This window comes from Coregonus clupeaformis, chromosome 21 (assembly GCF_020615455.1).
Source record: "Coregonus clupeaformis isolate EN_2021a chromosome 21, ASM2061545v1, whole genome shotgun sequence".
NCBI classification, from domain to species: Eukaryota; Metazoa; Chordata; class Actinopteri; order Salmoniformes; family Salmonidae; genus Coregonus; species Coregonus clupeaformis.
Genome location: NC_059212.1, coordinates 14,079,785 through 14,101,708, shown reverse-complemented (window position 1 = coordinate 14,101,708; position 21,924 = coordinate 14,079,785). Strand labels below are relative to the sequence as shown.

Genomic DNA, 21,924 nt, shown 5'->3' with positions numbered 1-21,924 from the left:
GTCATAGAAGTGAATTTCAGCATTGTGTAAGTGTTGTTGTTCTGTGGTTGTGTTCCAGAGGAAAGAGTGGTCGTGGGATGACAACACCGTGATGATAACACAAGACCCAATCTACAGGTAAAGACAGGCGCAAAGTGGCCTCAAACAAAATCTTCTTTAAGACTATTCTTTGGTATGTCCATACAGACCCATTGATGATTTTTGGTTGAGTAGTTAAGATTGAAATCAAGACATTTCCCCGTCCCATTTAGGATTTTCTATGTGTCACATGATGCCCAGGACTTGAAGATATTCAGTTACATTGCGAGAGATGGAAAGAGCAACATGTTCCATTGTAATGTCTTCAAATCCAAGAGGAAGGTAAGACCTTGGAGATCCTATAATTCGACAGTATATGTTCTATGTGATTATATGGGTAAGCCAGTGTGTAGCTCTGTGGGAATGGGCTGGGTATGAGATGAAAGTTATCCACAGGTTCCAGATCAGTGATATATAATCCGCTTATTTCTACAGGGTATCAGATCGTGGCAGCAGCTGCTTAGGGAAGGGGGCTGGGTATAGGGAATGTGCCATGATTCATTATATTTTACTTGGAGTCTTGGGACTCTTGGATCAATAGGGATCTTCGAGAGCTTTGTCTATACAAACACACACACGCACACACACACATTTTTTTCTCCTCTATACACAGTATACACACCTGATGAATTTCAATTTCACACAACCCTGCATGCAAGAAAAATTCGACCCCATAGCTGCATATGAAACAGCACCAATTTTCAGCATAACAAAGCCTGGATAGCATCCCCACCAATGAGGTTGGCTCTCATCACTTCACCATGGATACCAGTCATGTACTGTAGACAGTGACTGAGTGAAGCAGCATACTAATGAGTGTCTGTGTCCCAAATGGCACCCTATTCCCTATTGGGGATTATGGGCCCTGGTCAAAAGTAATGCACTACATAAGGAATAGGGTGCCATTTTGGACGCAGTCAGTGAGTGAGGTGGGAAGAAAAAGGCTTTTAATTCTGTCCTTAATGTCATCTTCAAGCTGTACCACCCACCATCTTTACTTACCAGAGAACAGAGACACAGTCTGTAATCCTGTATAGTGTAGTCGTGCCATTCAGATGATTCCAGCCTTGAAGCTCATATCTCAGGCTTCCAGATCGAACTTTGGCCATTGGAGGGGAGGGTGAACCGCTGATACTGGACTTGATTTACTGGCCTTCATGTGGCCTCCCATGGATCACTGTATAGGGTTTATAGTACCCCCGGAATCTTAGAGCTTGCCTTGTCATCCAGGTGGCTCAGTTGGTTGAAGCACAGTGCTGGTTTCACAAAGGTTGTGGGTTCAATTTCAGCAGTGGCCATGTCAATACAAAATGGGTGGTGATCTACCGAAAATGAAAAAAATATTGTTATACAGTATAGAACAGTAGTACATACTTTACATAGCATACCATGAACATATAACTATGTTTAGGACTATATTACACCATAGAAACCCACAGTCACACACAACATTTGCTCTGGCTTAGTGAATGACAGCATTGTGGCAGCATACCTCCGCTAAGCTACAGAGACGTGTGAATGTGAGGTCTTTTAAAAGCACACTGTCAATATCCCACTGAGAATGAAAACAACCAAGACAAGCCGCCTTCAGACCTTGCAGTATTATTGCTCTAGGTTGGATAACTATATATAACTATAGATAACTATAGATAACTATATACAGTGCATTCGGAAAGTATTCAGACCCCTTGACTTTTTCCACATTTTGTTAGGTTACAGCCTTATTCTAAAATGTATTAAAAAAAAAAATTCTTTTCATCACACAACCCCATAATGAAAAAGCAAAAACTGGTTTTTATACATGTTTGCAAATTTATAAAACATAACAAACTAAAATATCACATTTACATAAGTATTCAGACCCTTTACTCAGTACTTTGTTGAAGCACCTTTGGCAGTGATTACAGCCTCGAGTCTTCTTGGGTATAACACTACAAGCTTGGCACACCTGTATTTGGGTGATCCTCTCAAGCTCTGTCAGATTGGATGGGGAGCATCGCTGCACAGCTATTTTCAGGTCTCTCCAGAGATGTTCGATCGGGTTCAAGTCCGGGCTCTGGCTGGGCCACTCAAGGACATTCAGAGACTTGTCCCGAAGCCACTCCTGCGTTGTCTTGGCTGTGTGCTTAAGGTCGTTGTCCTGTTCGAAGGTGAACCTTCGCCCCCAGTTTGAGGTCCTGAGCGCTCTGGAGCAGGTTTTCATCAAGGATCTCTCTGTACATTGCTATGTTTATCTTTCCCTCAAGTCTGATTAGTCTCCCAGTCCCTGCCGCTGAAAAACATCCCCACAGCATGATGCTGCCACCACCATGATTCACCGTAGGAATGGTGCCAGGTTTCCTCCAGAAGTGATGCTTGGCATTCAGGCCAAAGAGTTCAATCTTGGTTTCATCAGACGAGAGAATGTTGTTTCTCATGGTCAGAGTCATTAAGGTGCCTTTTGGCAAACTCCAAGCGGGCTGTCATGTGCCTTTGTCTGAGGAGTGACTTCCGTCTGGCCACTCTACCATAAAGGCCTGATTGGTGGAGTGCTGCAGAGATGGTTGTCCTTCTGGAAGGTTTTCCCATTTCCACAGAGGAACTCTGGAGCTCTGTCAGAGTGACCATCGGGTTCTTGGTCACCTGTCTGACCAAGGCCCTTCTCCCCCGATTGCTCAGTTTGGCCAGGCGGCCAGCTCTAGGAAGAGTCTTGGTCGTTCCAAACTTCTTCCATTTAAGAATCATGGAGGCCACTGTGTTCTTGGGGACCTTCAATGCTGCAGACATTTTTTGGTACCCTTCCCCAGATCTGTGCCTCGACACAATCCTGTCTCTGAGCTTTAAAGACAATTCCTTCGACCTCATGGCTTGGTTTTTGCTCTGACATACACTGTCAACTGTGGGACCTTATATAGACAGGTGTGTACCTTTTCCAAATCATGTCCAATCAATTGAATGTGCTACAGGTGGACTCCAATCAAGTTGAAGAAACATCTCAAGGATGATCAATGGAGCTCAATTTCGAGTCTCATAGCAAAGGGTCTGAATACTTATGTAAATAAGGTATTTCTGTTTAAAATGTTTAATAAATTTGCAAAAATGTCTAAAAACCAGTTTTCACTTGGTCATTATGGGGTATTGTGTGTAGATTGATGAGGATTTTTATTCATTGAATCCATTGTAGAATAAGGCTGTAATGTAACTTTCCGAATGCACTGTATAACTGTATATAACTATATATAACTATAGATAACTGTATATAACTATATAACCAATGAATTCCTGAGAGCATTGCGCCTTGTTGGGTCTCAAGGAAAAACGGCTCTGGAATGAACCAATCAGTTACAACGCCAGCATGCACCTACAGCAGATGAGTAAGGAACTGAATTACCTCGCTCTTTCTTTTGTTCTCCTCCTCTTTCTACCCCTCACTCCCCCCTCTTTCTATTTCCCCCTCTTTCAACTGTTTCTTCTTCTATCTCCTTCTCACTACCCCCTCTATCTCCCCCCCCTCCTCTTCCCCCTTTCCCTCTCTCTTCCCCCTCCTTCCTCTTCCCCCCTCTCTTCCCCCTCCCCCTTTCCCTCTCTCTTCCCCCCTTCCTCTTCCCCCTTTCCCTCTCTCTTCCCCCTCCTTCCTCTTCCCCCTTTCCCTCTCTCTTCCCCCTCCTTCCTCTTCCCCCTTTCCCTCTCTCTTCCCCTTCCCCCTTTCCCTCTCTCTTCCCCCTCCCTCCTCTTCCCCCTCCTTCCTCTTCCCCCTTTCCCTCTCTCTTCCCCCTCCATTCCTCTTCCCCCTTTCCCTCTCTCTTCCCCTTCCCCCTTTCCCTCTCTCTTCCCCCTCCTGCCTCTTCCCCCTTTCCCTCTCTCTTCCCCTTCCCCCTTTCCCTCTCTCTTCCCCCTCCTGCCTCTTCCCCCTTTCCCTCTCTCTTCCCCTTCCCTTTCCCTCTCTCTTCCCCCTCCCTCCTCTTCCCCCCTCCTTCCTCTTCCCCTTTCCCTCTCTCTTCCCCCTCTCCTCCCTCCACTCACCTACCCCCCTCCCCTCCCCTCCCTCCCCTCCCCCATGCCCACCTCCAGTCCCAGGCCATGCGCATCGTGCAGACGGTGGGCCAGGCCTTTGACGTGTGCCACCAGCTGACCCTGCAGCAGACAGGGGAACAGAGCTCAGAGGATGTTGGGGACTCCAACACTGTCGACGCAGAGGGGGCAGACGCCGTGCCAGGTGTGACTCTTATCCAGAGCGTCTGCTACACATACTGGCCCCCCGTGGGAATCAAACCCACAACCCTGGCGTTGCAACCGCCATGCTCTACCAACTGAGCTACACGGGGCCCATGTGTGTTGTGACTCCAGCGAGTGTGGAGAGCAGCCAAGTTTGAATTCCATGTTTCAGTTTTTGGGTCTGAGAAAAGCGCTATAAAAATACTATGTACTATTTATTTGTATATAAGGAATGGGTTATGTTATGCGTTTTTGCTGGTGATAGTTGGTTCTTTTGTTTGTTGATAATTTTTTTCTCTCTCTATCACTCTCATTTCTCCTCTCTCTCTCTCTCCATCCTTCTCTTTCTCAGCCAAGAAGAGGTTGGCATTGTCTGATTCGACCGACCTTGAAGCCACTACAGAGGAAAGCATCGACTGTTTGTCATCCGACCTGGACAAGAGCAAGAGCCAGGACCTTCTCAGTAAAGATGGAAAGGTAATGTATATGACCTGGGTTGTGTTTATTAGAGCAAACCGTTGCAAAATGTTTTACAAAACAAAACACAAATATGTGTTTGTATTGGACAAGTTCAGGTAGTACATTATTTCACTCAGTTTCAAAACCGTTTCGCCCTACTATATACACTGCTGGAAGAAAGGGTGCTATATAGAACCACAAAGCACCTTATTTTTAGCAGTGTAAAGTAGTGTTACCCAACATATACAGTGCCCTACAATTCCACAACCAAAGCTCATCCTTACTACTTAAGACACGTTTGACTAAAATAAGGTATTGAAATCACCATCATCTAACAATTTCAAACCTCATAAATACTGTAAACAGAACATGTTTTCTGCATATGATGTCGCCCTCAAAGGAGCTTTATACAAATCAACAGCCGCTACTGAAGGATATAGTGTGGAACTGGGTTGTTATCTCATGTTTGTTGTCATAAGGTTGAGAAATATTTCATAGGGTTGTGTTGTAATATTGATGTGTTCCTATGGTTTATTGATGAAAACGCACAGCATGATGCTATCCAGTGCTCTACTAACCATCGTGTCATACCACCCGCTATCTCTCTCTCTCTCTCTCTCTCTCTCTCTCTCTCTCTCTCTCTCTCTCTCTCTCTCTCTCTCTCTCTCTCTCTCTCTCTCTCTCTCTCTCTCTCTCTCTCTCTCTCTCTCTCTCTCTCTCTCTCTCTCTCTCACTCTCCCTCTCTAATCTCTTTGGCTCATGTAATTGAGTGAAGTCAATTATTCCATATTGATATGATAAGGACGACTGTTGCTTTAGTTTACAGTAAATGTCTTATAACAAGGACATTCTCTCAGTCAGAGTACGGTTGAACGGTCTGTCTTTTATTGTATACCATCAATATAATAAACAAATAAACGGGTAAACTAAGGATCATCCTAAAAAACAAACCATACCTATATCTGAAATGAGCTGAGATTGACTCTTAACTCTATCTAGACTCTAGATAAGTTGTTGTACTGTAACGTGGTAGATGTCTGGCTAGCATGCTGTACAATACAATGACACTCAAAGACATCCATATTTACTATAAGACTGATAACAACCACTCTCTTTCAGTCCAATAGTCTATTTTTCGATTTCAGTTTCGATCATTTTTGAAAGATTAAATGCACTACACACTAAACGCAGAATAAAACTATTAATAAAGGTCCCATGATGGTAGTGACTGCCCATTACTGCTTAACACTTATTTACCATAATTTATTCACATTACTTAACTTTAATTAAATATTTCAGCTGTTGTGTATATTACATTTGTTTATTTGATGACTTTATTATTTCATTCCAAGTCATCATATCTATAGAGGTGCTGCCTATGCTGTCTGACAAAATCACTATTTTGTAGTTCTTCAAAGTAAATAAGGCATACTTCTATGACTGCTGAATACCAACTATCAATCACTTAGATCATGTTTTTCAGGTAGAGATACTGTACCTCACGAAGCAACAGCTGCTCTCTGTATCACCTCATGATATTGCACTCTTCTCTCTTCCATAGGAGCAGTCGTAAAAGAAACACAGACCAGACAAGTAGCTGCGCAATGGTCATTGTAGTTAATTACCATGTTTTTAATGCGCTAAACTATGCAGAATATTGGCCTGTTGGAAACTACTAATTCCCTACTACATCGCACAGTTCAGGCTGTATCTGATTTATCTCTAGACAAACTGTGCGATGTGTGCATTGAGCTCACCAAAAAATAAAAAATATGAAATGGAATTCAAATAATTGAACCGACATTGTTCAATTAGTTGTTTAAAAAATGAAAAAAATAATCGCTCAGCACTAGTCTCTTGTAAGAGGTCTTCTTTCCCTCTCTCTCTCTCGCTCTTCCGCTTTCTCTTTCTCTCTGCTTGTCAATAGCTTTATCTTGGCTGGCTAATTGTATGACACTGTATTGTAGCTTATTGTATTGTATTAAATTGCATTGTATTGTGTTGATTCCCAGACAGATGTATTCAGAGCACAGAACTACTATTATTATGGATCTGTCCTTGTCCTTGCTTTATGATGATAGGCCTATAGGTGAAGTGCAATAGCTTTCCAAATAGAGCTTTACCTACTGTCATATACACAATTATAGCTCGCAGTAACATAATGACAGTGATGGAAAAAGTGCCCAATTGTCATACTTGAGTAAAAGTAAAGATACCTTAATAGATACTACTTAAAATACTACTCGAGTAGAAGTCTAAAAGTATTTGGTTTTAAATATACTTAACTATCAAAAGTAAATGTAATTGCTAAAATATACACTACCGGTCAAAAGTGTTAGAACACCTACTCATTCAAGGGTCTTTCTTAATTTTTTACTATTTTCTACATTGTAGAATAATAGTGAAGACATCAAAACTATGAAATAACACATATGGAATCATGTAGTAACCAAAAAAGTGTTAAACAAATCAAAATATATTTTATATTTGAGATTCTTCAAATAGCCACCCTTTGCCTTGATGACAGCTTTGCACATTCTTGGTATCATTTCAAATTCCTTATATTAAGCAAACCAGACAACACCATTTCCTTGTTTTTTATTTATTTAGGGGGGCACTCTCCAACCAGGGGCACACTCCAATACTCAGACATCATTTATAAACTAAGCATGTGTTTAGTGAGTCCACCAGATCAGAGCCAATAGAGACGACCAGGGATGTTCTCTTGATAAATTGGAAAATGTTCCTGTCCTGCTAAGCATTCAAAATGTAACGAGTACTTTTGGGTGTCAGGGAAAATGGATCGAGTAAAAAATACATTATTTTCATTAGGAATATAGTGAAGTAAAAGTAAAAGTTGTCAAAAATAAAAATAGTAAAGTAAAGATACTCCAAAAAATGACTTAAGTAGTACTTTAAAGTATTCCTACTTAAGTACTTTACACCACTGCATAATGATACCATTCACCAATGGGAAAATCAAGGCTTACTGTCAGATGGAAAAGAAATCATGAACATTTTGCTCAACATAAAGATAGTAACTAATTTCTGCCTGAATGCACATAGGGTAATGTACAGCATGGGGTTGCAAAATTCCAGTAACTTCCTCAAATTGTCCTGGTTTTCCTGAAATCCTGGTTGGATTCCCGGAATCAGGAGGGAATAATCAGCAAATCTGGGAATCCTCCAATCAGGATTTCTGGAAAAGCAGGGAATTTTGGGAAAGTTACTTTAATCTTGCAACCCTAGCAGTATGTATGCAATGTGTATTCTCAGTCATTATAGCTCATTAATCACTGACCTGGTCTTCATTTTCCCCATCCAAGGACCCAGCCCAGCAGCTGACCTCCTCCAGGTCGGGGCCACCTGTGTCAGGCTTGCTAGACGTGGACTCCCCCTGCTCTGTGGAGCACCAGGTGCAGCTGCTCCAGAGACAGCTCCAGCAGCAGGAGCAGCAGGCCCAGGCTGCTGCAGCACAGGTAGACACACGTTTCCAAACAGTTCCAAATTATGGTTTGCCTTGTTGAACGCAGCTCATGTGTGGGGGTCTGCGTTATTCAAACATGTTGATGTTCAGTTTGCCAAAGTAATGTACATGTCACGATCGTCTAGAACAGACGAGGACCAAGGCGCAGCGTGGCAGGCAAACATACTCTTTATTAAGAGACACGATCAAAACAACAAACGATACGTGACAGTTCACGGTCTACCATAAACAGACTAGAAACAAAATCCCACAAACACGAATGAAAAACAGACTGTATAAATATGGCTCCCAATCAGAGACAGCCAGCAACACCTGACACTCGTTGCCTCTGATTGGGAGCCACTCTGGCCAACATAGAAATAGCACCCATAGAAACAAAACACATTGATCTACACAACCTGGCTCAACATAACAGTGTCCCCAGAGCCAGGGCGTGACAGTACATTTCACTGTTTTTTTTTGTTGTTGTTTTTTTTAGGGGGTAGATCAGCTTTAATATTGCAGATAGATTGTAACTTCCATCAATGTAATTGTCTGCATCACTTCCAATCCCCCATATGTTATCTTTTTTCTCTCGCATATATACATATATATATATAGATATATATTTACATATATACATATACACATACATACATATATACATACATATCCTTTAAAAATATATATATTTCCCTTTATTACTTTCCAACCCCACAATCCCCTCCCCAATTGGAGTAAACCAGCGAACATATATACTTATTATGGACACAGCATGTCTTACACTAGTTATCTTGTTGTTATTAGTTGTTGATATTAGTCCCATCCTTCAGCTCCATTCAACACCTCCCATCTATCTCTTAACACCATCCATATTGGATTTCTATTTGCCATATATTTTTCAACTGTACTGTGGTGTTTTACAAAAGTTCTGAACCTTTCTATTCTCATTGTTTCTACAGTTTGTGAATTGAAAATAAACATCTTTGCTAAAAGTATTATTATATTATTGATCTATTGACTATGACTTTTCAGATCTGCAGGGTCAGCTCCATGCAATATTGCAATCCTTCAGCCATTCCTGGACCTGTGTCCAGAAACAAGCTACAAATGGACAGTACCAAAACAAATGATCTAATGATTCTGTCTCTTCACAGCCAAATCTGCAGAGCTGTGAAGATTGTATCCCCCATACAAATAACATTCTATTGGTAGCAAGAATTTTATATAATAATTTACATTGAAAAATTATAAGTTTTGAATCCGGCGTCGTTTTGCGTATCAGTTCATAAACACTATGCCATGGAATCGGTACATCAAAAATCTCTTCCCAACTATTTTGTAATCTATATGGGACGGCTGTCAATCTTTTGGTCCTTAAATGAAACTGATAAACTTTTTTATTTATCACAATTTTCTTTAACCAATTATGTTCTTTAATGCAAGGCCGACAGACAAGTTCCTTACTTTTTCCTGCTTGAACTTTCCACTTACATTTTTGCGGTAATGCTGCAATTATTTGGTTGTAATTTTGGGTAGAGCAGACATTTCCATATGTTTTTGTTAGCTGCATGTGCGACATAACTCCACCATTCCTACTGATAAAATAATTTACGAAGATTATATATTATATTTTTTATCAATTAGTATATTTTAGCTTAACCACAATATTTGTTGCAATATTTGTTCTGTCATTTCTGGAGGATTAAATTGAAATTGCATCCAACTTTCAATGGCTTGTTTTAGAAATAGTGATATTTGGGAGATGATTTCCTTTTCAAATACCTGAAAGTGAGGGGTTGTAATCTGAATAAAGGGAAAAAGTCCCTTCTTGAACATTGGGTGAGACAATCTTACTAGTTTGCTAGAGAACCAGTTCGGATTTAAATGTATTTTTTGTATAACTGAAGATTTTAGTGATAGGTCTAATGCTTTAATATTTAATAATTTTCATTATATAAATAGGCCCGTTTAATTTTGTCTGGCTTGCCGTTCCAAATAAAATGGAATATTTTTTTCTCATATAATTTAAAAAACTGTTCGCTAGGCGTAGGCAAGACCATAAGCAAATAGGTGAACTGGGATAATACTAAAGAGTTAATCAGTGTGATTTTTCCACAAATTGACAGGTATTTACCTTTCCATGGTAGCAAGATCTACTTTTGCTAACTTTCTATATATATTTTTTGGAGTGAGATCATTTATTTCATTTGGGATATGTATTCCGAGTATATCCACATCACCATCAGACCATTTTATTGGTAAACTACATGGTAATATAAAAATTGTATTTTTTAGTGATCCAATACGTAATATAGTAAATTTATCATAATTTGGTTGTAATCCAGAGAGGTTAGAAAATGTATCTAGATCCTCTATGAGGCTGTGGAGGAATTCAAGTTGTGGATTTAAAAGAAAACATGAATCATCAGCGTACAATGACACCTTTGTTTTTAAGCCCTGGATTTATAATCCCTTTATATTATTGTTGGATCTGATTTTAATAGCTAACATCTCGATGGCAATAATAAATAGATATGCCGATAGTGGACAACCTTGTTTCACTCCTCTTGACAGTTTAAAACTTTCTGAGAAATAGCCATTATTTATTTATTTTTCACCTAGGGTTACTATACATGATTTTAACCCAATGTATAAGAGGTTGTCCAAAATTGAAATGCTCCAGGCATTTATATATAAACCCCAGTCGTACTTTATCAAATGCCTTTTCGAAGTCTGCTATGAATAGTAGGCCTGGCTTCCCAGATTTTTCATAGTGTTCTATTGTTTCCAGTACTTGCCTTATATTATCTCCAATGTATCGCCCATGTAAAAAACCTGTCTGATTAGAATGAATAATGTCCGACAATACCTTTTTAATTCTATGCGCTAGACATTTTGCTATAATTTTTGCATCACAACACTGAAGTGTAAGGGGCCGCCAATTTTTTTAATGGACTGGATCTTTATATTTTCCACTTGTATCCTGTTTCAGTAATAATGAAATCAGGCCTTCTTCTTGAGTGTCTGATAATTAACCATTTACATAGGAGTGGTTAAAACATGCTAATAACGGTCCTCTGAGTATATCAAAAAAGGTTTGTTATACCTCGACTGGTATGCCATCCAACCCTGGAGTTTTCCCGGACTTAAAGTCTTTAATTTCATCCAGAAGTTCCTCCTCTGTAAGTTCCTCCACCTTCACATGAGTCTTTCTGTATGGCTGTTAGTTTTACATTATCAATAGAAAAATTCTCTACAATTTGCTTCAGTTAGAGGAGATGGAGGCGACTGAAACGAAAACATATGCCTAAAGTACTTTGTTTCCTCCTTCAAAATATCATTTGGTGAATCATGGGTGACTCCGTCATTTGTAACCAGTTTCAATCAATTATTTTTGGTAGCATTCCTATGCTGAAGATTAAAAAATAATTTGGTGCATTTTTCCCCATATTCCATCAAGTTTGCTTTATTTTTATAATATATTACACTTAATCTTTCTTGAATAAGTTTCTCAATTTCTTTTTGTTTTTCCTCTAATTTATTCTGAGCCTCTATGTTACAGTTTTTATTGCTATCTATCTGTTCTGTTAGACCTTCTATTTCCTTTGTTAGTGTGGACTCTTGACCTAAATTGCTTTTGTTTTCGAGATGAGTACTGAATTGCATGGCCTCTAAAGGCACATTTAAAGGTGTCCCATACAATAAGGGGATTTGCTGTACCTATGTTATATCAGAAAAAATTAATTATAAATTCCTCTGTCCTAGTTAAAAACAAGTTACATTTCACTGTTTGTAATGGCAGTTAGACCAGAAACAGATGCTTGGACTTGTCATGCACTACAGTACCTTTTCAGATTGTTAGCTAGCAACTTTAAACTGCAGTGTGTGTGTGGAGCACAAGTGGCTCAACTAGGGTTGCAAAGCTACCGGGAATTTACCAAAGTTACTGGATATTCTGTAATTTTGATAATTAACAGGTAATCTTTGGCAATCTATGGTAACTTTGGTAATTTATACTTGAATAATTTTTTAAAAATGTATTCATATATAGTATTCCGTTTTTTGTAACTTTGGCCATATTGTCCACGAGTTTCTAGTGGATACACCATATGGTTCAAGAGAAAATGTATAAAAAAAGCATCTAATCAACAATGGTATTATTTTTCAATTAACGCTGCAACTCTTCCAACTATTGACTTTTTATACAACTGCCACCAGTTTGGCGCCAAAACATTTATAAAAAAAGAAAATAAACAAAAGTGTGTAAAAAAATTTATAAAGGATATTTTATGCTGAAACCCTCATATTAAACACCAATGGGATTCACTAAGTTTATGGTTTATATTTAGGGTGATGTTTTACAGCCTTGTCATAAAAATGTGTATTTTTAAATCATCTTAGCTATTTGATTATTTTATATATTTTACATGCAATAAGGCCAGACAGAGGACCAGAGATAATTACAGACACCTGTGATAATCTGAAGTACCCTAAAAGGTCACTAGATGTCATATGATAAAATAAAAACATGAAAGTTAGCAAAATTCAGGTAAATTACTGGAAAACGTAGAAAGTTTATTTCCAGTAACATACCTTCCCTTTGCAACCCTTGGCTCATCTATTGTCACACACTCAAACCTTTGATTTAATTCGTTTAAGGTTGCAACCCTGAGGTACCCCTCTAATGATTGACAGTTCATCAAGGGAGAGGTATTGCCTTTTGCTGCTGTAGCTGTAAGCGACGACAAGACAGTGCTTTTCATCAAAGGTAGCTCTCAGCTCTGCTGGTGTAATAAGACATTCCTTATGGCTAATGAGCAAGCCGGCTCAAAGGTGTCACTCTGTGCTCTCTTATCTGTTTCTCGTTCTCTCGTCTCTTTCCTATAATCACATGGCTTTTGGTCTAATGAGTTTTGGGCTTGCTTTTGATTATAATGAGGGATTCTATCTAATGCTGAGTGAACAGCGTTAGAATTGTAGGAGTGAAGAAACATTTGATCAGTGGGTGTGTGTCTGTGTGTCCCGTGAATTTCAATTAGATGATGTGTGTGTGTGTTCGCATTTGTGCGTGCCCCTGGTGTGTGAGCATGCACACAAACATACCTACATACATATGTGTATACACTCTCACCTCCCTTCTACATGTGCCTACCTAGGTGTGTGTGCTCCAGGACCAGCTGTCAGTGGAGGTGTGTGCCAGGACAGATGCCCAGGCCCGGGTCCAGAGACTCCTACTGCAGAACACTGACCTACTGCAGCACATCTCCCTACTGGTCAAACAGATCCAGGAGCTGGAGCTCAAAGCTGCTGGAGGACTCAGCACCAGTGAGTTCTTCTTCTTCCTCTTGTTCTTGTTCTTGTTCTTGTTCTTGTTCTTGTTCTTGTTCTTGTTCTTGTTCTTGTTCTTCTTCTTCTTCTTCTTCTTCTTCTTCTTCTTCTTCTTCTTCTTCTTCGTAAACCAGGTCAGAGTCAAATAGGTACAGGATGGCAGGCAGACTCGAGGTCAGGGCAGGCAGAATGGTATGGCAGGCGGGCTCAGGGTCAGGTCAGGCAGAAATGGTCGGAACCGGGAGGACTAGAAAATAGGGACTGGAAAAACAGGAGCACGGAAAAAACGCTGGTAGGCTTGACAAGACAAGACGAACTGGCAACAGACAAACAGAAAACACTGGTATAAATACACAGGGGATAATGGGGACAAATGGGAGACACTTGGTGGGGGTGGAGACAAGCACAAGACAGGTGAAACAGATCAGGGTGTGACAGTAACCCCCCCTCCCCCCCCCCTAGGGGCGCCACCTGGTGTCCTACCCGGGCGCATACCTGGTTGACCGGGGTGCTGGCGGTGAAGGTCAGCGATGAGGGCTGGGTCCAGGAAGTCCTTAGCGGGGACACAGCACCTCTCCTCCGGGCCATAACCCTCCCAGTCAACCAGGTACTGGAAACCCCTGAAAGTTTACGGGATTCCACTCTGAGGGACAGATCCCGAGTAGAGAGCCATACCCTCTGCCCAAGACGATAGTGGGGAGCTGGGGTCCGGTGGCGGTCCGCCTGTCGCCGATACCTGGAGGTGTTCTTAAGAAGAGCGGACCGGGCTCTCTTCCAGGTACGCCAACAGCAACGGACAAACATCTGGGCTGAGGGGATGCTGACCTCTTGCTCTGGGAAGAGCGGAGGCTGGTAACCCAGGGAACACTCGAAAGGCGAGAGACCAGTGGCCGAGCAGGGTAGGGTGTTCCGTGCGTACTCCACCCACATGAGTTAGTGGCTCCAGGTGGTGGAGTTGGCCGAGACGAGGCACCGAAGAGTCGTCTCCTGGTCCTGATTGGCACACTCCGACTGGCCGTTGGACTGAGGATGAAACCCGGAGGACAGGCTGGCCGACGACCCAATGAGGGTGCAAATCGCCTTCCAGAATCGGGACGAGAACTGAGGACCATGATCGGAGACCATGTCGACCGGAAGTCCATGGATTCGGAAGACGTGCTGCACCATGAGCTGGGCCATTTCCTTGGTTGAAGGTAACTTAGGGAGGGGAATGAAATGGGCGGCTTTAGAAAACCTATCCACCACTGTAAGGATGTTGGTGTTGCCATCAGATGGAGGGAGTGACAAAATCCAGGGATATATAGGACAAGGGGAGATAAGGCACAGGGAGTGGTTAAAGGAGGCCAGCCGGAGCTTGCCGCTGAGTCTTGTTCTGAGCGCACACAGTGCAGGCGGCGACGAATGAGGAGACGTCAGAAACCATAGTGGGCCACCAAAAACGTTGTCGGATGAAAGCCAGGGTCCAGCAGAAGCCGGGATGACAGGTAAGCTTAGAGGAATGGGCCCATTCCAGGACCGGGGAGTGGGCCGAATCAGGGACGAACATCCGGCTAGCCAGGAACGCTGCGCCTTCCGGACCAGGCTCTTGATTCCCCAGACAAGTGTAGCAGCGAGACAGGAGGTAGGGAGGATGGTCTCAAGGTCTGATGGTGTAGCCACATAACTATACAGGCGAGAGAGAGCATCAGGCTTAACATTCTTGGACCCAGAGCAGTAGGTGATAGTGAAGTTAAACCGAGTGAATAACAGAACCCAATGAGCTTGTCTAGAGTTGAGGCGTTTGGCGGTGCGGAGATATTCAAGATTCTTATGGTCGGTCCAAACCAAGAATGGGTGTTCTGCCCCTTCAAGCCAGTGCCTCCACTCCTCCAGTGCCATCTTGACCGCAAGAAGCTCCCAATTACCAACGTCATAGTTCCTCTCAGCAGAATTCAGGCAATTAGAGAGGAAAGCGCAGGGGTGCAACTTTTGGTCCTGGGCCGAACGTTGGGACAGAAAGGGCCCCACTCCAACATCCAAGGCGTCAACCTCCACCACGAACTGACGGGACGGGACCGGATGGGGATGGGGGCTGTGGTGAAACGATACTTAAGATCCAAAACGCCCTGTCAGCAGCTGGGGACCATGTGAGCGGCACCTTAGGAGAGGGGAGTGCAGAGAGGGGAGAAGCCAGTATGAAAAATGTATGCACTCACTAACTGTAAGTCGCTCTAGATAAGAGCGTCTGCTAAATGACTAAAATGTAAAATGTAAGCCAGGGTGCTGTAGCCCCGAATGAAACGGCAGTAGAAATGTGCAAGTCCCAGAAAACATTGCAACTGCACTCTAGAGGTGGGTTGGGGCCAATCCACCACCGCTCTCACCTTGTCGGGATCCATCTGAGCGTTCCCTTCAGCCATGACGTATCCCAGAAAAGAGATAGTGGAGCGATGGAATTCACACTTCTCTGCTTTCACAAACAACTGGTTCTCCAGGAGGCGCTGGAGGACTTGGTGGCCATGGAGGACATACTCTTGAGCAGAACGGGAGAAAACAAGGATGTCATCGAGGTAGACAAACACAAACCGATTCAACATGTCACTGAGCACATCGTTGACCAGGGCCTGGAACACTGCGGGAGCGTTGCTGAGTCCAAACGGCATGACTAGGTACTCGTAGTGCCCGTTAGCTGTGTTGAAGGCTGTCTTCCACTCGTCTCCTTCCCGTATCCGAACTAGGTAGTAGGCGTTCCGAAGGTCCAACTTAGAGAAGATGGTAGCACCCTGGAATGGTTCGAAAGCCGAGGAGAGGAGTGGTAGAGGGTAACGATTCTTAACGGTGATGTCATTGAGGCCCCGGTAGTCGATACATGGACGCAGGGTCTTGTCCTTCCTTTCCACAAAGAAGAAACCTGCGCCGGCAGGGGAGGCAGAAGGACGAATGCTCCCAGCCAGAGAGTCCTCAATGTACTCCTCCATGGCCTTGGTCTCAGGGCCAGACAGGGAATGTAGCCGCCCACGAGGCGGTGTGGTGCCCGGGAGGAGGTCAATAGCATAATCGTAAGGACGATGCAGAGGAAGGGAGGTGGCGCGAGCCTTGCTTAAAACCTCCAGGAGGTACTCCGTGGGAACGGCGGAGAAATCCGAGGCTTTTCCAGAGCCCGCAGGTTGACGTCTCGGGGCAGGCTGCGCCGCCTTAAGGCAATGTGAGTGGCAGAACGGGCTCCAACCCAGGATAGAACCAGTGGTCCAGTCAATCAGGGGGTTGTGCCTCTGGAGCCATGAAAATCCCAAAACAACAGGAACATGGGGAGATTCAATAAGGAGAAGTGTATGGACTCACTGTGATTGCCCGACACTCGCAGGTTAATGGGAACCGTACTGTGAGTGACCCTGCCAATGGAGTGTCTGTCCAGTGCACTAACGGAGAGGAGTTGAGTGGAGATACCCAGCTCAGATACTAGAGTAGCGTCCATGAAGCTCTCGTCGGCCCCAGAGTCAACGTGCACCCGGAGAGCAGGTAGCTTAGTGGTTAAGAGCGTTGTGCCAGTAACCGAAAGGTCGCTGGTTCTAATCCCCGAGCCGACTAGGTGAAAAATCTGTCGATGTACCCTTGAGCAAGGCACTTAACCCTAATTGCTCCTGTAAGTCGCTATGGATAAGAGCGTCTGCTAAATGACTAAAATGTAAATTTATACCGGTCACCCCACAGCAGGATAACAGGGAAAGGGATACGAGTTAGAGGACTCCCAGTATGGCCCACCAGTGTACTCGTACCTACTGATGAGCCTGGTTTTTTTACTGGACAGGTGGATATGTAATGCCCTGTAGCACCACAATACAGGCAACTGTTGGAGCTCAGCCTGCGTAATCATTCCTTAGGCGACAATCTAGCCCTGCCCAGTTGCATAGGCTCTGGAGTAAATGAGTCGCCCGTCCCCGATGATTCCCGAGGGGGCTCGGGTGACTTCGGATCCTCTCTGGGATGCAGGTGTCGGGGACTTCTGGGGTTCTTTGAAGGCGAGAAAGCAGCCGCGGGCGAGCGAGTGTGGCCGAGAACAGACCTCCTCTCCCTCCTGTGTTCCTGTAGGTGCCCATCAATCCTTATGGTTAAGGCTATGAGGGAGTCGAGGTCCAAGGGTAACTCCAGAGTTGCGAGCTCGTTCTTAATCTCCTCCGATAATCCATGAAGGAAGACGTCGAACAGGGACTCCGGGTTCCAGGCACTCTCGGCGACCAACGTGCGAAAGTCTACCGCGTGGTCTGACGAAGTAGAAGTAGCTTTCTGGCCGCCTCTCTCCCAGACACCAGAGAATCGAACACCTTCCTCTCCGTTGTGGCATGCTCCCTGATAGATAGTCCACGGGATTGCTCCAGTAATGATTTTAAACCCTGGTCATGGCTTTCCGCCAAAGTATGGAGTCCTTCCATAAGGTTCTGGAGTAGCTCCTCATGTCTTCCAATGGTGGCTCCATGCAGGGAGACAGTGTTGCGGAGCTGGTCCGAGTCTGCTGTGTCAGTCATGGCCAGTTCGTAACATAACGACACAGGATGAGACACAGATGCAGACACAGGAGGCAGATGGTTAGAGTCTCCGATATTTATTAATAGACAAGGGGCAGGCAAGAGGCAGGTCGAGGACAGACAGAAGTTTGTAAACCAGGTCAGAGTCAGATAGGTACAGGACGGCAGGCAGGAGCACGGAAAAAATGCTGGTAACAGACAAACAGAAAACACTGGTATAAATACACAGGGGATAATGGGGACAAATAAGAGACCATCTGTACGTGTGTGTAGAGTGTGTGTGTTATCATGTGTATGCATGTGTCTGTGCCTGTGTGTGTGTGTCTCTTCACAGTCCCCGCTGTTCCACAAAGTGTATTTTTTATCAGTTACCTGATGTGGAATAGAGTTCCGTGTAGCCATGGAATAGAGTTCCGTGTAGCCATGGCTCTAAGTAGTACTGTGCGCCTCCCATTGTCTGTTCTGGACTTCGGGATTGTGAAAAGACCTCTGGTGGCATGTGTTGAGGGGATTACATGGGTGTCCGAGCTGTGTGCTAGTAGCTTAAACAGACAGCTATGTGCATTCAGCATTTCAATACTTCTTGCAAAAACAAGTAGTGATGAAGTCAATTTCTCCTCTACTTTGAGCCATGAGAGATTGACATGCATATTATTAATGTTAGCTGTCCGTGTACCTTTAAGGGTCAGCCGTGCTGCCCTGTTTATTATAGACAGACGTCTCCCCATCTTACCTATTGTTGCATCAACATGTTTTGACCATGACAGTTTACAATCCAGGGTTACGCCAAGCAGTTTAGTCACCTCAACTTGCTCAATTTCCAGATTATTCATTACCAGATTTAGTTGAAGTTTAGGGTTTAGTGAATGGTTTGTCCCAAATACAATCCTTTTAGTTTTGAAATATTTAGGACTAATTTATTTCTTGCCACCCATTCTGAAACTGACTGCAGTTCTTTGTTAAGTATTGCAGTAATTTCAGTAGCTGACGTGTAAAGTGTTGAGTCATCCGCATACATAGACACACTGGCTTTACTCAAAACCAGTGGCATATCATTAGTAAAATTGAAAAAAGTAAGGGGTCTAGACAGCTGCCCTGGGGAATTCCTGATTCTACCTGAATTATGTTGGAGAGGCTTTCATTAAAAAACACCCTCTGTGTTCTGTTAGACAGGTAACTCTTTATCCACAATATAGCAGGTGATGTAAAGCCCCGTGTAGCTCAGTTGGTAGAGCATGGCGCTTGCAACGCCAGGGTTGTGGGTTTGATTCCCACGGGGGTCCAGTATAAAAAAATAATAAAAATGTATGCACTCACTAACTGTAAGTTGCTCTGGATAAGAGCGTCTACTAAAATCTAAAATAACACATATGTTTTTCCAGCAGCAGACTATGATCGATAATGTCAAAAGCCGCACTGAAGTCTAACAATACAGCTCCCACAATCTTTTTATCATAAATTTCTCTCAGCCAATCAGTCATTTGTGTAAGTGCCATCCGTGCATGTTGAATGTCCTTCCCTATAAGTGTGCTGAAAGTCTGTTGTCAATTTGTTTACTGTAAAATAGCATTGTATCTGGTCATACACATTTTTTTCCAAAAGTTTACTAAGGGTTGGTAACAGGCTGATTGGTCGGCTATTTGAGGCAGTAAATGGTGCTTTACTATTCTTGGGTAGCGGAATGACTTTTGCTTCCGTCCAGGCCTGAGGGCACACACTTTCTTGTAGGCTTAGATTGAAGACATGGCAAATAGGAGTGGTACTTTTTCTTCATCCCTTCTCTCTTTGATTGTCTGCCTTTCTTTATTCCTCCTTCTCTCTTCATCCATCTGTCTCTCTTCATCCTTCCCTCTCTCTTCTCTCCCCCTCTCTTCATTCCTCCCTCTCTCCTCTCTCGCCCTCTCGTCATGTCTGTTTTCTCTTCTCCTCTCTCGCCCTCTCTTCATCCCTGTTTCTCTTCTCCTCTCTCGCTCTCGCTTCATGCCTCCCTTTCTTCTCCTTCTTTGCTTCTCTTGCTCTTCGTCTCATTCTGTACTGTCATGTATTTAATAATGATCAACATTGACATCACAGCTCCTCAGCAACACTGTCATCTTGCCCTTTTTAATCTATCATCATGCCCTCCCTCAACTCACCTCATCTCTCTCCTCTCTCTATATTCCCTCCACTCATCTTCTTTCCTCCAATCTCACTAATTCTCTCCTGCTCTCTCTCCTTCTTCTCTGTTCTCTCCACAGTGGGCTCCCAAGACAGTCTTCTGGAGATCACCTTCCGTGCCAAGCCCCCCTCTGTGCTGCGTGACATTGCCCCCACCTCCATGGGCCCCCTGCAGGGTCAGCCCCAGCCCCAGATCACGAATGGCCCCTGGGCCTCCATCCTACCAGGGGTCTCTCCACCAGGGACCAGGGCATTGGACAGTCACTCTCTGGGTCCGGGCGGCAGCGCCGTGAGGCTGGAGTGTTTCCGCTTCCCCCGCAGTGGGGGAGGGGACGACCACCATAGCCAGAACCAGGACCAGGAGGCTGAGAGTCCAATCTCGGGTTGCCCAGGCGGGGGCTCCCCTCTTGGGGGAGAGGAGGTCCTTGGAGCCCTAGAGCTCCTCTGTTTCCGGGAGTCGGGGATCGGTTCGGAGTACGAGTCCAATGCAGATGAGAGCAGTGACAGGGACAGCTGGGGGCAGGGCGAGGGGGCAGGGGCTGAGGGCGCGGCACGCCTCTTCAACGTAATGAATGCGGAGAGCCCCGCGGACTGTCTGGGTGATGAGGTGGCCGTGTAGCATTCCGCGGCTTCGCTTCACCCAAGAACAAAATCATATCACGCAGTCTACAGTTCCCCTATGGTGTTAACTGCTCACCACCCTCCAAACTCTGCTCTGCAATCCTTTTGTTTGATATTTGTTGTTTGTGTGTTGCATTGTTTTTATTTGTTGGATATTTTATTATTTGTTTGTATTTGCCGTATTTGTTTATATTTGGTCACATTTGTCCGATGTTTGTTTATATCTGTTGCAGATGTTTACATGTGTTTGCATTTGTTTACATTTTTTCATATATATTGTCTCAGCTCTTGACTTGCTGCTGCGGTTCCTGCTCTCCTAGGCTTACTGCAGTGTAGTCTGTGTCACAGCTATCTAAATATATGGCTCTGGTCTGTGTTATTGGACCATTGTGTAACAGTGAAACACACCCACCCAGCATGGCCAGTCATTGGCATAGTTTTTTTTATGAAAATACTTTGAATGGGTTGAAAATGAATAAACGTCCAATGTGAAGACCGTGAACTTCAAAAGCCTGCTGTACTAGTACTGTATTATGTGAATGGCTTTAATTTGTGATGGACAATTGATTCAAGACAGTTTACATTCAAGTTTTCATACACCATAATGCTCCATGCAGTATGTCCTATTTCCCAAGACTTTGGTACAATTCACTTTTGAGCCAACTCAATATCATACAGCCAAAAAGTTATTAAGCATACTGTAAAGGCTTCCGCATGCTTCGGTTAGGCTGGCGGCTAGGCGAACCGAACGAATGTGCTCGCATACTCCCTTAAAATACCTTAGCTTGAAAAATGAGAAAAAGCGGCAATAGTACTTTTTGTCCATTTTGAGATGCCGTAGCCATTATACACTTCCTCAAAATAGTCGGAATTAATCTAGGATAACTCAAGAAATCTGATATTAATTTTGACATTTTTGTTGAGGAGATATTTGTCGCGCAATTTTACATCTATCTAAGATGTTTGGTGCAATTGAAAAAATGTGCATGAAAATGAGTTGTCTTTTGTTGAATGACAACAAATAGTTCATTGAAGAATCCCTACTCTTGACCAATGACTGATGAAGGGGCGTAGACTTCGGCTAAAAACGTTGGCTTGCCTCAATAATTTTTTTTA

General features: G+C 43.5%; 1 protein-coding gene across 1 annotated transcript in view; it reads left to right on the top strand.

Annotated features, from left to right (window-relative positions):
- The window catches only part of LOC121534571 (carboxyl-terminal PDZ ligand of neuronal nitric oxide synthase protein-like), a 32,521-nt gene extending 11,122 nt beyond the window's left edge, over positions 1-21,399 (top strand). Inside the window, exons 4-10 of the mRNA XM_041841147.2 lie at positions 59-117; positions 252-360; positions 4,129-4,273; positions 4,625-4,749; positions 8,058-8,210; positions 13,357-13,525; positions 20,268-21,399. Coding sequence (XP_041697081.1) covers positions 59-117; positions 252-360; positions 4,129-4,273; positions 4,625-4,749; positions 8,058-8,210; positions 13,357-13,525; positions 20,268-20,806 — 1,299 coding nt within the window. The 3' untranslated portion in view covers positions 20,807-21,399. The remainder of the gene's footprint in view (positions 1-58; positions 118-251; positions 361-4,128; positions 4,274-4,624; positions 4,750-8,057; positions 8,211-13,356; positions 13,526-20,267) is intronic.
- The last annotated feature ends 525 nt before the right edge of the window (positions 21,400-21,924 follow it).